General features: G+C 33.7%; 1 protein-coding gene across 3 annotated transcripts; it reads left to right on the forward strand.

The window, feature by feature from the left end:
- The first annotated feature begins 524 nt into the window (after nucleotides 1-524).
- Nucleotides 525-16,824, forward strand: LOC129221671 (damage-control phosphatase ARMT1-like). 3 transcript variants are annotated; one of them, XM_054856187.1, is made up of 6 exons: nucleotides 525-562; nucleotides 2,330-2,518; nucleotides 3,677-3,782; nucleotides 9,155-9,390; nucleotides 13,710-13,875; nucleotides 15,954-16,824. In XM_054856187.1, exons 2-6 carry the CDS (start codon nucleotides 2,472-2,474, stop codon nucleotides 16,713-16,715), a joined length of 1,317 nt encoding a protein of 438 aa, XP_054712162.1. In that variant the 5' UTR covers nucleotides 525-562; nucleotides 2,330-2,471; the 3' UTR covers nucleotides 16,716-16,824. The 3 variants fall into 3 exon arrangements, with proteins under 3 accessions (XP_054712162.1, XP_054712160.1, XP_054712161.1); XM_054856185.1 differs by lacking the exon at nucleotides 525-562 and having other exon boundaries at nucleotides 2,285-2,518; XM_054856186.1 differs by lacking the exons at nucleotides 525-562; nucleotides 3,677-3,782 and having other exon boundaries at nucleotides 2,285-2,518.
- Nucleotides 16,825-18,757: the final 1,933 nt, after the last annotated feature.

Raw genomic sequence — 18,757 nt, forward strand, 5'->3', positions numbered from 1 at the left:
GAACTAGTCCAGGAGCTAATAGCTACCTAGTACTAGCACCCCCAGAGGTATCGTTTCACTTGGAGGACATTGAGACCACGAGCATATTTAACGTCGCCCAGTCCCCATTAATGACGACGGTGGATCTTCGACCAGCGAGGATCAAACCCGAGGCCCTCCGGTCCCGAGTCCAATGCCTTACCGATCAGGTTACCACGGCCTAAGCGTGTATTTAATTAACACTTCGCTCTGCTGTGTCTTCGGCTGTTGCCAGATTTGGCTGTTTGTACACTTTTTGGCTTTTTTTTTTATAAATCGTTAGAACATCAATGTTTTACTAAAAATAATGTTCTAACCTCAACTAAAGGTAGAAATGAATATGAATTGAAGAAGTTTCATATTCATTTGTGGAAAAATTCTACTTTCTTGTTTGTTTTCTAGTTTTGATGCAGAAATATTAAAAAAAGAGAGAGAAGTCACGTGATACCAGAATAGATCTTTGCACATAGCAACCTTTGAATTGTTTGTTGATAAAATACGGGGAAACGGGAAAAAGGGGAGTTCTTGTGTTGCTGCTTCGTTTGCATTTTAGGTATAACTTTGATATACACCCCCAAAAATTACGCGCCAAATCTGGCATTCCCTACGGACTTTTTTAGGGTTGCTGTCATAGACTAATAATAAGAGTAGACCGAGCTTTTTCATTCTTGCTGATGAAGAAAATTGGTTCATAGATGTATCACGTGACTAGTGGAAGGGCTTGGCGAAGACTTTGGCAGCATGGTTGCCAGATGGCAGCATTATCTATAGTTTGACACTCGACATGTATTTAAGACAATGTGTTTTCATTAAAAAAAAATTTCGAAGTGCAGAATATTGAACTGTTTTTTTTTTTTAGTTATGCATTATTTTGACACAAGTAATAGTTTTTTGGTCACAGTTTTCAGTAACTTTTATTTCATTCGGAACTACTACGTCAGCGTTGGCGTAAACGTAATGGCGTAAACGTTTTGCGTCAAGGCAAAAAATGTACTAATCGGTATCTTAAATTGAAATTGTAGGTAAAAATCTTACCGTTTGCCGATTCTTTTTTGGCGCTTGCATCTTTAATTGCTAAAAGAGTTATTGAAATTGACTAAAGAAAGTGCACAGTACTATCTAAACGAAAAACTCACTATATTAACAAAATATTTACATCTTAGAATAACAAATTTACAAATCGGACTCCATAAAAGATCATTCTTCCGTGTTCCATCAATTCTATTTATTTTATTTCTCGCGAGCGTTGATCGTCTGCTACGCTCAACGCCCGCTGTTGCTAGGATATCCACCAGTCACATGGTTTGGTTTATGAGCAGCAAAAGGGTTGCCATAGCTCGGTCTACTCTTATTATTAGTCTATGGTTGCTGTTCCTTATTTTGGTGTTGCCAATTTAGGTTTTTTCCATAGACTAATAATAAGAGTAGACCGAGCTATGGCAACCCTTTTGCTGCTCATAAACCAAACCATGTGACTGGTGGATATCCTAGCAACAGCGGGCGTTAATCGTAGCAGACGATCAACGCCAGCGCGAAATAAAATAAATAGAATTGATGGAACACGGAAGAATGATCTTTTATGGAGTCCGATTTGTAAATTTGTTATTCTAAGTTGTAAATATTTTGTTAATATAGTGAGTTTTTCGTTTAGATAGCATTGTGCATTTTCTTTAGTCAATTTCAATAACTCTCTAAGCAATAAAAGATGCAAGCGACCAAGAAGAATCAGCAAACGGTAAGATTTTTACCTACAGTTTCAATTTAAGATACCGATTAGTACATTTTTGCGTTAACGCAAAACGTTTACGCCATTTCGTTCACGCCAACGCTGACAGCTCCAAATGAAATAAAAGTTACCGAAAACTGATCAAAAACTATTACTAATGTCAAAATAATGCATAACTAAAAGAAAAACAGTTCAATCTCTGCACCTGGAATCTTTTTTAATGAAAACAAATTGTCTGAAAATCATGTCGAGTGCCAAACTATAGATAATGCTGCCATCTAGCAACCATGCTGCCAAAGTCTTCGCCAAGCCCTTCCACTAGTCACATGAAACATCTATGAACCAATTTTCTTTATCAGCAAGAATGAGAAAGCTCGGTCTACTCTTATTATTAGTCTATGGTTTTTTTCAGCTTTTAGGTTTTTGCTGTTGCCAAATTAGTATTTTCATGTATTTTGTACCATTTTTTGAGTTTTTTTTAAAAAGTTTTGTAGCAACAATTTTTGTGGCAACAAAGTTTTGTGTCAACAAAACAAAAAAAGTCGCCAAATTTCCGATTTGGGGGGGGTATATCAAAGTAGTTCCGCATTTTATTCAGAAAGAATATGTATTCCAAAAGAGAATAAACAAATATTTGTTCGCAAATAATTCTGCACTCCGAAAACGGCATACTGCTACCCATTTGTGTCGTCTGCAAAAATTTCAAACAAGTTTGTTTGTCGGAGATATGTCCAGCAATTCACTTCCACTACATTATTCTGGGAAATATCAAGGGTAACTCTTTACTGTTTAAAATTTTTAAATGTGGATAATATGAAGGATATAACCTAATTCTAAAAAACATGTCCATCGATGGCTCGTATCCTAACAGGTGTGCAGCTCGTGCACCGCACTCGGGTAGCCAAGAGCAAGGGGCGCACATAGCTCTATGAATTAAGCAAAATTCTTCAAGAATTCTTAACGATATAACTTTTAGAAGTCGGATAAATATGCTATTTTTTAAACTTTTTTTTTCAAAAATCAAAGTAATTCCCGATTTTCTGATAGCATAGCATTGCTTGAGAAAAATAGAAAGTGAGTGCACAAATGGGCTTGAATATTCCCCACTCTCTTCTCCTGGCAACCTAACGCAACTAAAGATTAATTAAAATTGTTGATCATGCGTCAACTTCGAAATTTTTTGGGGGGAGACAGCCCTCTCCCCTCTTGTTCTTCCTCTGATGTCACCGAAGACAGATTAAAATGCATTTTTACGATTAGTCATCATTTTACAGATAATTTAAATGCCGAAATTTAAGATACCAAAAGAGTACCTTGCTAGATTAAACTTCTCATAAATTCATCCTTCTTCTGATTTTTTTCCCCCCTTAAACTCGATACAGAAATTTGAAGGAAGATGGATAAGAACGTCAAATACTAGTCAAAACATTGCTAAATGCTCTAGACAGGCGGCACATTTGCTCTTTGCATGCGGGCGGCCAAGACCCTAGGATCAGCCCTGGGGGGGGGGGGGGGACTACTGCCTCTCACTTCCAAAAGTAGAGGGACCTTTGGTTTAAGTGTCCTCTCACTTTACAGGGTCAAAAGTTAACAATCGATCCAAAAATGATTTTTTCCCAGTGGATTGATTTTTTTTCATTAAAATAAGAACTAAAAGTTCCAACTAAATAGATTTTCCTCCTGTCTCCTGTCATTTTGAAGTTTTTTTTTTTTGGTGGTGGTGGGGGGGGGGGGGGGCAGGAACACAAAAAGGGTATGTACTCCATGCATTTTAATGTCTTTTTACTTGTATTTTCTGTTATTGTGCGTGAAGGTTTTTGAAATTCTATGCTCTAGAAACCTGAAAATACGTAATAAAATGTACTTTAATTGACTACTGTATTTTGGTGTTTGTACTAACACATCCTACAATATAATTTATTTTATTTTTAGAAGCTTTGCATACCTAACAATAAAGGATAGGTTACCAGTTATTCTTGTAAAAGTTGTGGATTCTTTATGCAGGGATAAAGCTGCTATTGGTAATTTACATGGAGAGGTATGGTACATTTTCATCATACAAAAAAAAAGAAAATATTTTTTTTTGCAAAATACATTTAAAGAACAAAAATCCTATTTTTGAATAGTATTCAGTTTTTTCATTTGATTTCTTTTAAAATTATTTTTAAGCTGCTATCAGAGGAACAGAATATTTTATCAATATAAAAATTTAAAAATTAGTTGAATTTTCAGCCCTTGAAAAGTATACTTGAATTGTATTGTACCAAATTGAGACCCTGTAAAGTACTTCAAAATTGAATACAGTCGACTCCCACTACAACGCAATCCGACTTACCCGAAATGGCTATAACGTGAGTTTTTCAGGAGCAGCAGATTTTACAGCTAAAGCGAATTTCTCCCTCTCAACACTAAAATATTTGGAAAGCAAATCGTAATAGCTTTGTTTATTGACTACTAAACATTGACTTCATTGATGTACTTTCATCCTTCCAGCATCACTAACTGCTCAAGTTCCCACCCACTGCAATATAAACATAGCTTTATTAGTGTGTATATATCACTATCCAGGGGTCGATCCAGGTTTTATTTTTTGGGTCCCCATTTTGTGAAAAGGCAAAATATTTTTGTGAAATTTCGTTATTTTTGTGAAAAAGCAAAACATTTTTGTGAATTTTCTTTATTTTTGTAAAAAAGACCTTCTCGTGATTTTTTTCTTGGAAAAGATTATACTAAAGCATTTTTAGCTGTTGTATCGTTATAGAAAAGCCCTAGACAGGTTTTAGGGGTGATTGCAAGTTCTTGAAGAATACATGAAAGCTGTCAAGAGAAAATGCGCTGGGGGAGGGGGGAAGTAAGACCCTTAACATTTTATTCATAATTTGACACATACATTACATTTATTGCTTTTTACAAATATACATATGCAAGGCACTTTCTTAAGGTGAAAGTCTCGCAACAGATTCCCTGTTTGCCCCTCTCAAATACTTTAAGAGCGATGAAAATTGCACATGATGCTGAACGTAATGATAACTCCTAATAAATACAATATGAACAGACTCAAAGATATCATATTTCTTAACACAGAAGTGAAATACTCATTAAAGATTCCATGTATGTGTTTGAAAAACTTAAAAGTAATTAAAACCCAAAATAATACTGCACCAGCATTCAGCGTTTAATTTTTTGACTTTTGACGTTCTTACAGAGTAGGTATTTCGTTTAAAACTTTGCAATTTAATGATGTTAATAAATATATAAGAAATTTTATTTGTTTGCCTCTTAACAAGGTACAGTAAACATCAAAAATGCGAAAAATTCGATTACCATGGCCGATGTAAGGAAATCAAGATCTTCAAAACAAATAAAAATATAAAAACAGCATGTAAAATAATTTTATTTTAAGTAAAGTTATTTTAGAATTGGACTTTGAAACTCAACACAAATTAATACTAAATATATATTGCGTAATCAAAGTAAAATTAAGGATTTTCCTGAAAACAAGCTACCAATTACAAGCGTCCCTCCTCTGACGCTCTCAAGCAAAAACACCTCACACAGCAAGCAAAAAGATAAGATGGGTCAAGGTGGAAGAGACTCCCGCGTAGATGCATACACATTTAAAAATATTGTGAAAAGGCTGCCTTTTTATAAATTTTTGTGAAGGGGCTGCTTTTACGACGCGGAATTTTGTGAATGGGGCCGCTTTTGCGATGGGGAATTTTGTGAATGGGGCCGCTTCTGCGACGCGGAATTTTGTGAATGGGGCCGCTTTTGCCATGCGGAATTTTGTGAAGGGGCCGCAAAGCGGCCCCAATTTGGCGCTGGATCGACCCCTGCTATCACCACGCCTCATTTTTCTTTTATTTATTCTAAATATGAAAGGTGATGAACAACATTCAGTCGGCGTACGGTCTTGATCGGTGAATCCTACTGTAAAAATATTGAGGTTCATTGCGTTAGTGTTAAGGGGGGAAAAAATCACAGATAATCTGCGGCTGCGTATAATCTGCACCTCATAAACTTTGCCTTTTTTTAGCAGATAATCCACGGATTATACGCAGGAAAATACGGTAAATTAGATTTACAGTTGCTTTAAAACTCTATTTAGCGAGTGAAGCAATTTTTACTGCAATTTAAAATATTTCGCCAAATAAACAAAAAAAGACATCAAATAACATATTTCAAATGTAAAAATAGTTCCGCAACTGTATTGTTTATTGCCAAACTCGCTCGGCAATCGCGCTATCATAATCTATCCATCTAAAAAAAAAAAAAATTCCAGTGGAACATTCAAAAATCGTCAGAAAAAAGAAGAAAATGTCATACATTTCACTCGGATAAAAACAAATCAAAAGTTTCTTTTCTTTTAAAACAAATCGCCAAAACAATGAAATACATTTACGGTTCCTTTAAAACAATAATCCTAGACTGAACTGCTCAGCGCCTAACGTGCCAAGCGACCATGCTACCGGAACCCAGCCCTTTTGCGAGTGAAGCAGATATTTTTTCTTTGGCAATAATAAATGTTTCGCCAAACAAAATCACATTAGCAGTAGCTTTCAAATCTTCATATATTTAGCGCTGGGTTGCCCGGTCTACCTTGAGAATAAAAATTGTGTCAAGTGACACATATTCAACAACCAGGCTTAAATAAAAGAAAAAAAAACACCATGCAAAATTACCCTTCCAAACAATGATGACACAGATATTAAAATACTTTTAAGAAATTAAAATGTGAAAGATGGATTTTAAAAGCGTAACCATGGAAACATGAAATAAAATAAGTTTAAGAAATTAAATGCAAAATAAGGAAAGAAACAATATATTCAAAAAGTGTAACCATGGAAAAGCGAAAATAAAATGGTTGACAACCTGAATCAAAATCAAATTTTCGGAATTTGATTTAAATATGCTTGTAACTTTTTTTCCTTTGAAAGTAGAAGCAATCGGGTAAAGAAATATTTTGTAACAGGTATTACAAAATATTCTAGCGTAATTTGAGTCATAATTTTCTTAATCGTGGTTGGAATAATATCATCTAATAAGGAAAGCCATAGTTTCATGAACAAAATTTAAGCTATGGTTTGAAATTTTTTTGAGAGTAACTTTACTGATTTCTGGATCAATATCCTGATAATTGATCTGTTGACCCATGAATAGAAAACCTGGACAGTGAGCTTTAACAGCTTCCTTGAAGAAAAAGCAGGCTTGAACGTAGACTCGAGAACAAAAAAAAAAAAAAGACATTATGTTCCCAAAGAGTTCTTCTCTTTTTTAGATAATGGAAACTGACCCTAAAGTAGTTTAATCTTGAGTACATAAAGAGCCTTTGACATCCACCTAGCATGACTTTATAGTTCCTTCCTGGCTTACCAAATAACATTCCATTCTTTAGAATCCCGGTAAGAGTTTTATAACTAATTCTAACAAATCTTGATGATCATCACGCTGCTATTTCTGAATAGAAAGATGTTGTTTAAGAAATCAGAGCATGGTTGAGAATGTATCATCAAGTACTTCCATCATTCCCAGATGTATATCTTTTTTGTCAAATTTTGTCCTGGTTCTCTGTCACTGTCATCAAAACCATCGTTGCTTGAGTTGTTTGAAGCTAAAAACTAAATCATAAGCAGTTGAGGAGCTGTTCTTCTAGTAGGAGTTTGTGATTTTTTTTTTTTTTTGCCAGAAAACAAATTCTTGAAGCAATAACGCTGCACTTCTTGCTTTTTTGTCATTGTAAAAAAGAACAGGAAAAAAAAACACACTTAAAACTTGCCTATTTGATGGTATTTTTCCCTTCAACAATTTGATTGGAAATGTAATCTAGAAGATTATTATAAAAATCTCTTCTTAAATAGCGTGAACAGCTACCGGTGGACGTTAGTGCTATGTTACAAGTCTAGTTTTATCGTCAGAATGGTCAGGCAGAAGTTACCAGCAGCACAGACCGCTCTTAAGTGAAAATTAGTGATAAAAGACGATGCTGTGCTTGGTTAGAAAATAAGTAAACAATGCACACTTTGTAAAAATAGAGTTACCGCACAAAGTGAAAATTAATGTTAAAAGATAAAGTTATACTTAGTTAGAAACTAAATAAGCGATACACATTTCACAAAAATAGTTACAAATTAAATTTATCTAATCACACAAAAAAATATATGGCTTTATTTTGTAATATCAATAATACATTATCTTTCATAATCCTTTCATAGGTGTTTTCTCACATCCACTCAACAAAACTTTGCCGCCATAATATAGAAAACACTGTATGCTTACAAAGTTAATAAACCTCAAACTAAATTATATTTCTAATTAAAATTTTATGCACTCATAAATTTATGTGTTCTTTCAAACATAACTTGGCTAAAAACTAACAGAGAAGCTTTTGGGAGATTGTTGTAGAAATGATTGCCAAAACGTCATGAATCGCGAGCGTCGTCTTGACGAAAAAGCTTCGGCGCCTAAAAAGGAACCAGATGAAGAGCGGGAAAGCTATACAAAGTCGCAGGAAAAAGAAGTTTGAATAAAATAGCACTTGTGACAGGAAATAAGGCCATCAAAAATCTGGATCTGCTAGAAATTTGTTTTCAAACTTAAAAAAAAAGATGAAAAAGTCTTTTCGGTGAAAATTCTATAATTTCATGCTATTTGAGGCACCTTTTAAATATTTCTGACAGAGCTAAGATTTTGCACACATCATTTTTTTGTCCATTGAAACAAAATAGGGGGGTGGGAGCTAACTCTTTACAAAATTGAAAAATAAGGGCCACCCTAGTGCACAATCTTAAGACATTTTCTTATTCTCTGACCAATGTTTAATATTTAATTAGCAGGGGTCTGTCCAGGATTTTTCACAGGGTCCGTTTTTTGTGAAAAATCAAATAATTTTGTGAAAAAAGAATTAATTTTGTGAAAAATCAAAAAATTTCGCAAAAAAAAAAATTTTACATATCACAGGTACCTAGTAGCACACTTTCTTTCAGCAGTGAAAATTGATAGATCCAAAAATGGTCTGCATGAAAAACTAACATTAGAAAGAGTGTAAAATCTAAAGCAGCACCAAAAAATACTTAAAAATGGTAAACTTATAAGTACATGATACTGGGGGATTATATCCAAGCAAATATTGTACACATTGTCGTTCACTAAAAGCAATTTTTGTTTAAAAATGCTTTTAAAAAGTTTTTATTTTTTGGTCTGTTATTAAGAAGTAGTGCAGACATTCTCAAGAATCCGTGACATACGTTGCAGCGGAACTCTGTTTCAGCTGCAGTGTGTGTGTGTATATATATATATATATATAGATAGATTACCCATTTTGATAATTTATAATTTGAAAAATTAAGTTTGCTAAATGTTTAATAGAATTTCAGTGTAATCACCATAATTTTTACCCCCTTCTTGTTTCAGTTGGCAAAAGAAGAGGTAAAAGAAATTATTGGTAGACTTTCTTGCCTTCAGAATGAAATGGTTACTAATAAACTTATTAAACCACTTTCATGCATTAGTGAAGATACAGAGTCTTGGAATAACTACTTAAAAAAACAAGAAGAAACATGCGATTATGCTCCTGCATGGTTTGACTCACCATGGCTGTATGTTGAATGCTATTTGTATCGAAGAATGAAGGAAGCTTTTGAATTAAGGTAGTGCTTTTATTTACAAAACTCTTTTGTCTGATGTGAGAAATACTTTTGTGGGTTATTCCCCAGAATTTAGACAAACGGGGTTGCCGAACCATTTTAAATTTTTTCCATATTTTTCATTGAGAAAAATATATACTAAAAGGACTAAGATCTATGTACATAAAACATTGTAACTTTTTTTTGTGTGTGCTATGGAGAGTAAAAACTGCATGTAGACCTGTTCTTACAAAATTCAATGGTTTACTACATGCCCTATATTTCTGAAAAGTAGGGATATGCAAAGAATTCGAAAAGTACTGAAATATGTAGAAGTTTTTCTGGTTAAGTAAGATAAATATGGTTCATCAGAGTAAAAAATAATTCTGAGTGCTTTTTAAAACAAGGTGAAATGTTAAGCAAAATGCAAGTGTCTGAAAATATTTATCTCATGAAGGGGAAAAGATAATACTGTAAGTTTTTTTATACATGATATTTTAATAGACATACATCTTCTCCAAAAAAATCAGACTTTTTTTTTGCTTTGTTTCTGAAGTAAAACCATTTAAAATTTGAAAAGGGTTCACAAACTTACAAGACGCCCCATCAAGAGATCAAAGAGAGTCTATGACTAAAAATTAACTTTTCCAACTTAGTTAAAGGAAGTTTTAAAATGTGTTTTTAGGGTTTGTACTTTTAAAGCTTCAGAGTCGACCACTTCTTCTCCTACCATCCCCAAAGATAGCCTCAATGCCAAGAAGAGCCCCTGACCTCTCTCGCTTCTTCTATCTCCTATCATCACCAAACATACCCTAAAAACATGGGTGCCCATCTAGGGGAAAAATGGTCACGGCACAATCTGTGCTGTTGAAATTTTTAGGGTTTTTTGAAGGCCTTTTTTTCTGGAGGGGGGGGGGGGGGGGGCTCTTGCTCTGGGAGGAATCGTACCCTTGCTGAAAGTGCATTATTAGACTTTTGATTTCGAAACATTTTCAGAGGAGAATGCCCATCCACTTCACTCTAGCTCTCAACACACAACCTAAAAGTGGGTTTTAAAGAGTTCAATATCGAAAAAGTTCCAAAAACTGCCCCATACCCTTCTCCTATCATTAGACAGCCTAAAAGTTGTTTTTAGAGCTTCTATTTTTAAAAAAAAATTCGGGGAAAGGGCCCTAAAACCAATCTTCACCAAATGTTAGCAGTAAAGTTATTAAGATTAAAGGTATAAAAATTTTAGTGTCAATCATTTTATGAAGCAGATCCGTATGTCCTCGACTTCCTCCCTAATAGCATAATGTCTCCAAGAATAGCCTAAAACTGTGTTTTAAAATTCTAATTCTGAAAATTTTATGGGAGGGAGGGGGTCACCCATCTCTTTTTCTCAATTTCCCACATAGCTTGAAAATTCATTTTCAGCAATATCATAGAAAGTGGCCTCAAGCCCTTTTTTCCCAAAGATAGCCTACAGTTTTAAACACAATTTGGGGAGGAATCCCTCTCCCCCTTTCTTCCTCTATTGTTATCAAAACTACCTAAAATTCTGTTTTTCAAACTTCAATAGCAGAAAATTTTGGCGAGAAGTTTCCGACTCCCTTGAGTCACCAAAGATTCTCTTAAATTTACTGCAATTTTGAAGAAAAAAATTTTGCATGGGCACCCCTTATACCTATTTTTCCCAGCATTGCCAAAAGTTGCCTAAAATTGATTTTTCTAGTGTCAATTTTGGACTTTTTCTAAATCCCGTCCACACACCACTCAAGATTGGCTGAAACTAGATTCAATTTTCTTCTCTTCAGTTTTTAAACATCTCCAGGGAGCATCCCCCACTCCACTCCCTCCCTCCTTCCTCTGACATTGCTAAAGACATTCTTCCTTCAAAGCAATGAATTACACATAAAAAACTTTTCCATATTAAAATTATCCTACATTTTACAAATTCACCCTATTTCTTTTTTTATTCCAAAACATTTCATAGAGTTTGAAGGAAGATGGGCAGTAGCAGTTTAAATCTTTAATGGTTTTAATACTGAACTCGCCACACACATATTGTTCTATCTTTTAATTTTTGTGCTATTTTCTGGCTATGGGTTTGTTTAGCAGGGCTGTCATTTCAAAATTTTCCAAGTGAGGGAGGGGGCGGGCAAATGGTACATACTCAATTCACATTAGAGAAAGAAAGCAACGAAATATATATACAAATGTATATCAGCATCAGGGCTGGATTTAAGGGAGAGCAGGCGGGGCTACTGTCTCGGGGACTCCAAAACAAAGTGGCCCCCACAATAGCATTTTTACACAATATCCTAACTTTCACGGGTCAAAAATATCGGATATCTTAATATATAGAAATCTTTTGTGCGGACGTTTGTCACCATAAGGCTTTTAAATGGCTGGACCGATTTGGATCAAATCTTTTGTGAGTAATTAAGTTACGGTAAGCATGGTTTCGAAGCGCGATGGATCGAATTGGAAACGTTTTTGTTAATTAATTAATTAATTTAAACATTGGATGGTTATATCTCCCAAATGATTAATATTTATTTTAACCTATTGTTGAACGAGAATTGAAATAAATATTTAAACCGTTGCCAAAGGAAAATAAGAAAGCCTGTTCTGCTTTTTGTAATGAAATTTCCTACTGTGATATGTCAATTTGAAACAGATAAAACGTAGAGAAAGAGAGTGAAGCCTTTATTTCTTGAAAGCAACGATTTTAGGTCCGGTGATATATTTTAAGTAAAGTACTGGAAGGTTCACGCAAAACGTGTGTTCTGTTGTCGTAGTTGAACCATGTGACAGGATTGGTGCTTTAGGTTTTCCTAACCAAATGATCAGAAAGTACCGAACTTAGCAACATTTGTTTCTCGGCTGAAATCCATCTGAGTTATGGCACCAATGTCAAGAATACTTTAAGGATTATCTGGCTAATCAGTGCATTATTAAAGGAAAAGATGATGGAATTTAAAGACGAAACAAATTTTTTTTTCGTCCAGATAACTTACAACAGGGTAGTTCTGTACACAAAAGATCAGTGCAGTGGAAGGTCTTTATCTTTGGTGAAAAAAATAAACTGGGCAATATATGAAGTTTAAAAAGTTTTCGTTCAAAAGATCGCTATGACCGCTAATCGGTCGGAGTTACTACGCTCACTGATCGGCTGGATTACAGCAACGTGGTGTCTTAGCGGCTTTGGCTATTAACAATAGAGTTGCATGATCAGTTGTTTACATTTTAAAGCTACTCTTAATGTAATTTATTGTATTTTTTGTTCATTTGGCAAAATATTTCAAATTGCAAAGAATTGTTTTTCGTTTTTAAAGAGTTTTTAGTCATTTTAGTTGAAGAATGTTTATTTTACATCGGGAGGGGGGGGAGGGATGAGTGATTTTCGCTCATTCAGAGAACTGTTTCACCTTTATCATTTTTCTAAATGATATCCTTTCGATTGTTCTTTTTCATAGAGACGATGTTGCAGCGGGATTTCCCGTTTGTTCTAGATGGGTAGTTAGTTTTTACACTAAATATTTGAGGACGCTTTTTATCCTTTGAGTATGGCTGAAGGAACAAACCATCAAGTATGGGAGAAATGATAGTTAATAAAAGAACTGCTCACTGGGCATTAGATAAATCAAAATGTAATTAATATATGCATTCTGACACCAAGCAGCTTAAAACATTTTCATTTTACTTATTTTTTTCAACAAAATGGTTCAAACACTTAATAGTTTATTGAATTTTTTTAACTTTTCAATTTACAAAGTTTGAACAGGACAACGTCTGTCGGGTCCTCTAGTATACATATATATATATATCAAAATATTCGGATATATATCAAAGTATCAGATATTTTTGAAAATATGATCTTTTTGAACCCTGATTAGGGGCCTCCACTCTTTCGTTGCCCCGGGGCCTCCATGCTTCCAAATCCGGCCCTGATCTGCATAATGTTTATGAAAAGGCTTAGCCCTTCCAGAAGCAAAAGTCTAATTTCGCCCATGGTTTTATCACATTTGCCATATTACATATGTGTAAGTGAAGTGCAGTATCTGCAGAAATAAGTTTTTGAGTTAATAGAAGAAACTCATTTTTGATTTCATTCTAAAAATAAGGAAATGTTGGAACTTGATGTTTTTTTTTCGTGCTTTATTTTTAGCACAAACCAAATCAGCAAGTTTGTACAATAAAGCTAAAGTACAACAGATGACAAAAATGCAAAAAAAGTAAAAAGCTTGCTTTTACTGCGCTTTAACTTCCAACGGCAGTATAATTCACTACTTTTTTAAAAAACACTCTAATTTTTGTAAAAACACAAGCAAAGAGTTATCTTTAATTTTCTTCCTCAGTTCTGTCTTGAAAGATTATGACTATTTTCGGAAACAAAAAGAGGAAGCTTTTCTGCAGTCCATGGATGCTGTGGTTTTACTATGTTCTGAACTGAATCAAACAGTCTCTAGCATTCAAAAGTCTAATGAAAATGAGCTGTACAACTATTTTAGACACTATCTGGAAGTAAGTAAATCTTAGAACAAATTAGATTATTTAAATAACTCTAAATCATTTAAAACACCCTTATATGTATTGTATTCTAGAAAATTAAGCCCCTTGCAAAGCAAATATCTTGCAAAGCTTTAGCGAGGCAAAAAAAAAAAAGTTTTGAAGTCTTTATCATTAATATTCTCCATCCATAACAATGCTATAGATGCAGAAAATAAATAAATAAAAAAAAACAAAGCAAAACAAACCTAAGTATTTAAAAGAAAGTCCTGCTTCAAATTCTGATTGTACTACAGGTATGAGTGTGTGTTAGTAGGAGGGGGGGGGGGGGTGATCTTACATTAGTGTTCAAGAGCCTGAAAGGTTGAGAACCCCCGATCTAGGAAGATATTTTTTTAACTAATCAAAAATTCATTTAGCATTTGTGCGCATGGAAAAAATTCAAAGTTTGTTTAAAATGGATAAAACAAATTATTTTTAGCATTTTTTAATTTTGAAAATGCTTTTAGTTTTTTCGTCTAAGAAATAAAAAAAAAAGTTATTAATAAAAATTTGAATAAATTAGTTCACATTGATCAAAGTAAGCATTGATTGATTCAGCAAATTCAAAGTCGTTTTATTTTTCAGTCAAAAGGAATTGCAAATTTTATTTTTCACATAAATGAGTACTATAATGTAGTCTTTAGTTTCATTCTAAATTATTATTATTTTGGGCAACAATCTATAGGATAAATTTCTGTGCTCATCTGTAATCTAATCTTCACCCAACTGGCAATGTCTACTGGGTCAATATTGGTACCGTCGGATGCAGGACATCCAGGGAAAGCCATTCCGTTCTAACTCACCCCTCTAAACCTTAAGGGGCTGCACATTCAGGGTTAAAAATCATCAATTGTCACCCACTGCAGGTGGCATTGAGCCATTACAGATGGCAGAACGAGCAGGACGTTGAGCTCCCTAGTTTATATACGTGAATTAATTTATGTAGAAAACTTTTCTAACTCTCATACATTCATAAAGTTTTGTTCAAAAGTTATCTTTATATATTGAGAATTGAAACTCTCAATATTCTTTTTGAAATGGTAAACTTGACTCTACTTAGTAAATTTCACTTTTTCTCCAACACACAACCAGTACCTTCTTCAGCACAAATATATATTTATTACTTTTGTATCAATATGACGATAAAGTTCTAGATTATTTTAAGTTTGTTTTCATTTACTTGGATTTTTTGAATATTATTAATTTACTTAAACTAGGGATGCTCCATTAAGCAAATTGGCCGATTACTGATTAAAAGTCATGATTATTTTTAATACCAATTTATGTCACTTTTTCTTTCTTTTTTAACTCTGCTTTAGAACTGTTTAATAATATATTTCTGAGAAGACTATTTTTTTCTCTCTCCTTTTCTAATTTTGCAAAAATAATGTCTTTGAGCAAATTTTCATAATATTTTTAATCAAATTACATAATGTTAATTAGACCTGAAAGTTAAAAAATATCAGAGGGCAGCCTGTGGTCAGCAAGCTAATTTAGGAGCTTTTTATTTAAATTTATTTTTAAATTATTAGTAGCCATTCAATCCAAGACTTTTAACCTTTTTTTTAAAAAAATAAGGTTATCTAAAAACCCTATTCTAAGGAGAAAAGTTTTTGAAAAATTGTACATATTTTTTCAAAATAGAAAAATTAAATTAAAAAAAAATCAACCATCAGTTTGTGAAAAAATAAATAAATTCTTTGTTGGATCAAAAGTTCATTCCATAGCAATGTTTACAGTTTTTTTGGGGGGGGGGGGGGACACATCCCTAATATAAGCCTTAAAAAACACTGAATCATTTTTGAATTTAACTAAAGAATGACTTTTGGTCGTTAAGCAGGAAACTTACATTAAGCTTTAACTAATTAAAATTTAAAAAAAAAAGTGTTTTTGGATCAAAAACAAGTTTTTGTTGCGCAAAATGAGTTTTTGCTGGGATGTTTTCAATTGCAGTTGTTTTTCAGTAAAGGCCAATTTGTGTCAAATCTGGCTTTAAGTATCAATTAAATAATATCTCCAAGTGTAAAGTCAGATGAATGTTTGTTTTTCAGATTTCTCTGTGGGGCAACAAGTGGGATCTATCAATTTCTGCAGGGAAGGAAAGTGTTCAGCAGCCCAATCCACTAAATCAATTAAAGGAGTGGAGAAGAGATATTCTTGTAAATCATACAGAAACAGTGTGGCAAATATTGCAAGAAGCAAAGAGCACAACTAAAGAAGTTCAGATCGATTTCATATTGGACAATGCTGCTTTTGAGCTTTTTTGTGACTTTTGCTTTTTGCATTTTCTAGATTCCTGTGGAATAGTAAATAAAGTGCGCCTTCATGTCAAAAGAATGCCATGGTTTGTTTCAGATACCCTATACAGTGATATCAAATGGTTCTTAGAAATTTTATCTCAATCTTCACAAGAAAATCTGGCAAAATTTGGCAAAGAATGGACTAATAAATTTTTTACTAAACAATGGACTATAGAAAATAACACATTTTGGACTCTTCCTCATGATTACAGCGAAATGCTTGACGAAGATTCTAAATTATACCAGAGTTTAAGCAAAAGTGATCTGCTGATTTTTAAAGGTGACTTAAATTATAGAAAACTTACTGGCGATAGACAGTGGAGTGAAACCACACCCTTTCTCACTGCTCTGAATGGATTTTTCCCTACATCTTTAGTATCTTTAAGAGCAGTTAAAGCTGATGTTATAGTAGGATTAGAGCCTGGGACTTCAGATAATTTAAGCAAACTGTGTGAAGATTGGAAATTTACTGGAAAATATGCTGTTATACAGTGTCATAAATGCACAAATTAGGTTCTTATGTAGTTTGTCTTTTTTCATTTTGCTTTAAGCCTTAAGTTTATCAAATTGTTACCTAAGTTTATGAATTTTATTTTTGATTTAATTAAAATAACTTATTATATTGTTGATAGCTTCAATATTTTATCCTTTTCCACATACAACTTTTATTCTAGTTTAAATTTTCAAGTACAACCTTTATTTTGCAGTTTAGGTGATTTATTCTTTCTCCAGGGGTCACCCAGTCAGATTTGTAACAGTTTTAGAACAGGGTAGTTATGTAGCACAAAAAAAAAAAAACCTTTTAGACATTTTAAGAGCTTAAAAAAAAAAAAAAAAAAATTGAAGTACAGTCGAGCCTGCTTAATGGAATAGCCAGTTTACCCCAAAAAAATATTGAAATAGGCGGGATATTCCATTATCCGGGATCAAAATAACATTAGGTTGGTTTGGTACTCTGAACATTTATTACATTAAGCGGGATATTCTTTTAACCCTAGCGTCAATGACCGGGTTCCTTTTTGCAATCGAGCGTGCTAGAAATTTGAATCGATTTAAGAGGAACATCCTCTTTTCTAAAAATGTTTAGCATAAAATAATGAAAATTTTAAGATATTTATCACAAAATTCAGAATTTTAGGAAAATTAGAACAATTCCTTTCCTTGCAGATTGCATGAAATTTTTCAAGGAGGAAGAGGAAGGGCTAATTTGAGAGGGTTTTTGTTTTCATTTGAAAGGGGGGGGGGCTTTGTAGTGTATGAGGTGGGAGCTCTATCATCCTTGGGGAGGAAGAATGGGCAGCCCTGAGCAATAACTAACAAACTAGCATTCAAATTCATTAAAAGGCTATTTTGCATCTTAAAAACATAGAGCCTGTTTTGCCGATAAAATTACTTGGTTTGCAACCTAGAAACAAGTTTTACTAAATTGAAGAATGAAATATTTTTCTAGTGTGTTACCATATTTTGCTGGTATTTGACAAAAATCTAATACACAAAAAATAATGTCGCGAAACAACTTCCTACTCTCTTCTGCCACGCGGTTATAACAGATACATGAAACCAATTAAATTATAACATTTTATTGAAGAAAAATTATGAACTAAAATGAACGAACATAAATTAGAATCATAACAGAACACCTAAACATAAATTCACTGGGTATATATACTAAACTGCTTGGCTAATACTGTTGCCATTTCAAGAACATAAAAGTTTTTCCACATACTCCCCACCTGAATGAGTACACTAAAATTTAAGAACATAAATTAAACAGATCTATCAATTTAAACTAAATTAGACATTTCAATCATCACTTAAATTAACAATCAACTTACTTCAGTCTGAAATTAAACTAATTTAAACATTCAATAAACAATACATTTCATTACAAAACAGTCACTTCGAATGGATAGAGTAGTTGAATTGCTCTTCTTAAGCAACCTTTAGACGTGCGGACTATGCATGCACGTACATTGTCATCTCTTCCTATGAGAACTTTATCGATCACACCCATGTCCCACAGTTTCATTTTTCATAGGTCCTTCAACAAGCACTACATCTCCAATTTTTACTTTCTTCTATATCTAATATATAGAAGAAAGTATTGGATTCGTGCAAATTTTCGAATTTCGAATTTTGACGGATTCGAACGTTTTGAGGTGTGCTGAGTCCATTTCGACTATTTTTGGAAAATGTCTGTCTGTCTGTATGTGTGTGTGTATGTGTGTCACGTCTGTGTGTGACCAGTTTTTTGTGGCCGCTCTACAGCAAAAACTACCGCATGAAATCGAACGAAACTTGGTACACATATGTGCCCCTATGTGAACTTGTGCCCATTGGTTTTTGGCGCGAATTCCTCCAAGGGGGGTGGAGCAATGGGACCTTTTTTGAGTTACGCGTGATTGCTATTCCTCAGGAAGTAACTGGCGGAATCAAACAAAATTTGGTCCATGTATTGCCATTAACAGGAACAGGTGCTGATTCAATTTTGGTGTCAATAACTCAAACGGGGGTTGAGCTATAGAACGTTTTTTGTCGTCAATTGTGACTGCTGT

The sequence above is a fragment of the Uloborus diversus genome, chromosome 1, assembly GCF_026930045.1.
Source record: "Uloborus diversus isolate 005 chromosome 1, Udiv.v.3.1, whole genome shotgun sequence".
NCBI classification, from domain to species: Eukaryota; Metazoa; Arthropoda; class Arachnida; order Araneae; family Uloboridae; genus Uloborus; species Uloborus diversus.

What these genes read in the sequence shown, in the direction of transcription:
- LOC129221671 (XM_054856187.1), top strand. Translation starts at nt 2,472, where the DNA reads ATGTCCAGCAATTCACTTCCACTACATTATTCTGGGAAATATCAAGG. An exon ending in TATTCTGGGAAATATCAAGG is followed by an intron (nt 2,519 to 3,676) that starts GTAACTCTTTAC and finishes TTTTATTTTTAG; the next exon opens with AAGCTTTGCATACCTAACAA. An exon ending in AAGGAAGCTTTTGAATTAAG is followed by an intron (nt 9,391 to 13,709) that starts GTAGTGCTTTTA and finishes TTTCTTCCTCAG; the next exon opens with TTCTGTCTTGAAAGATTATG.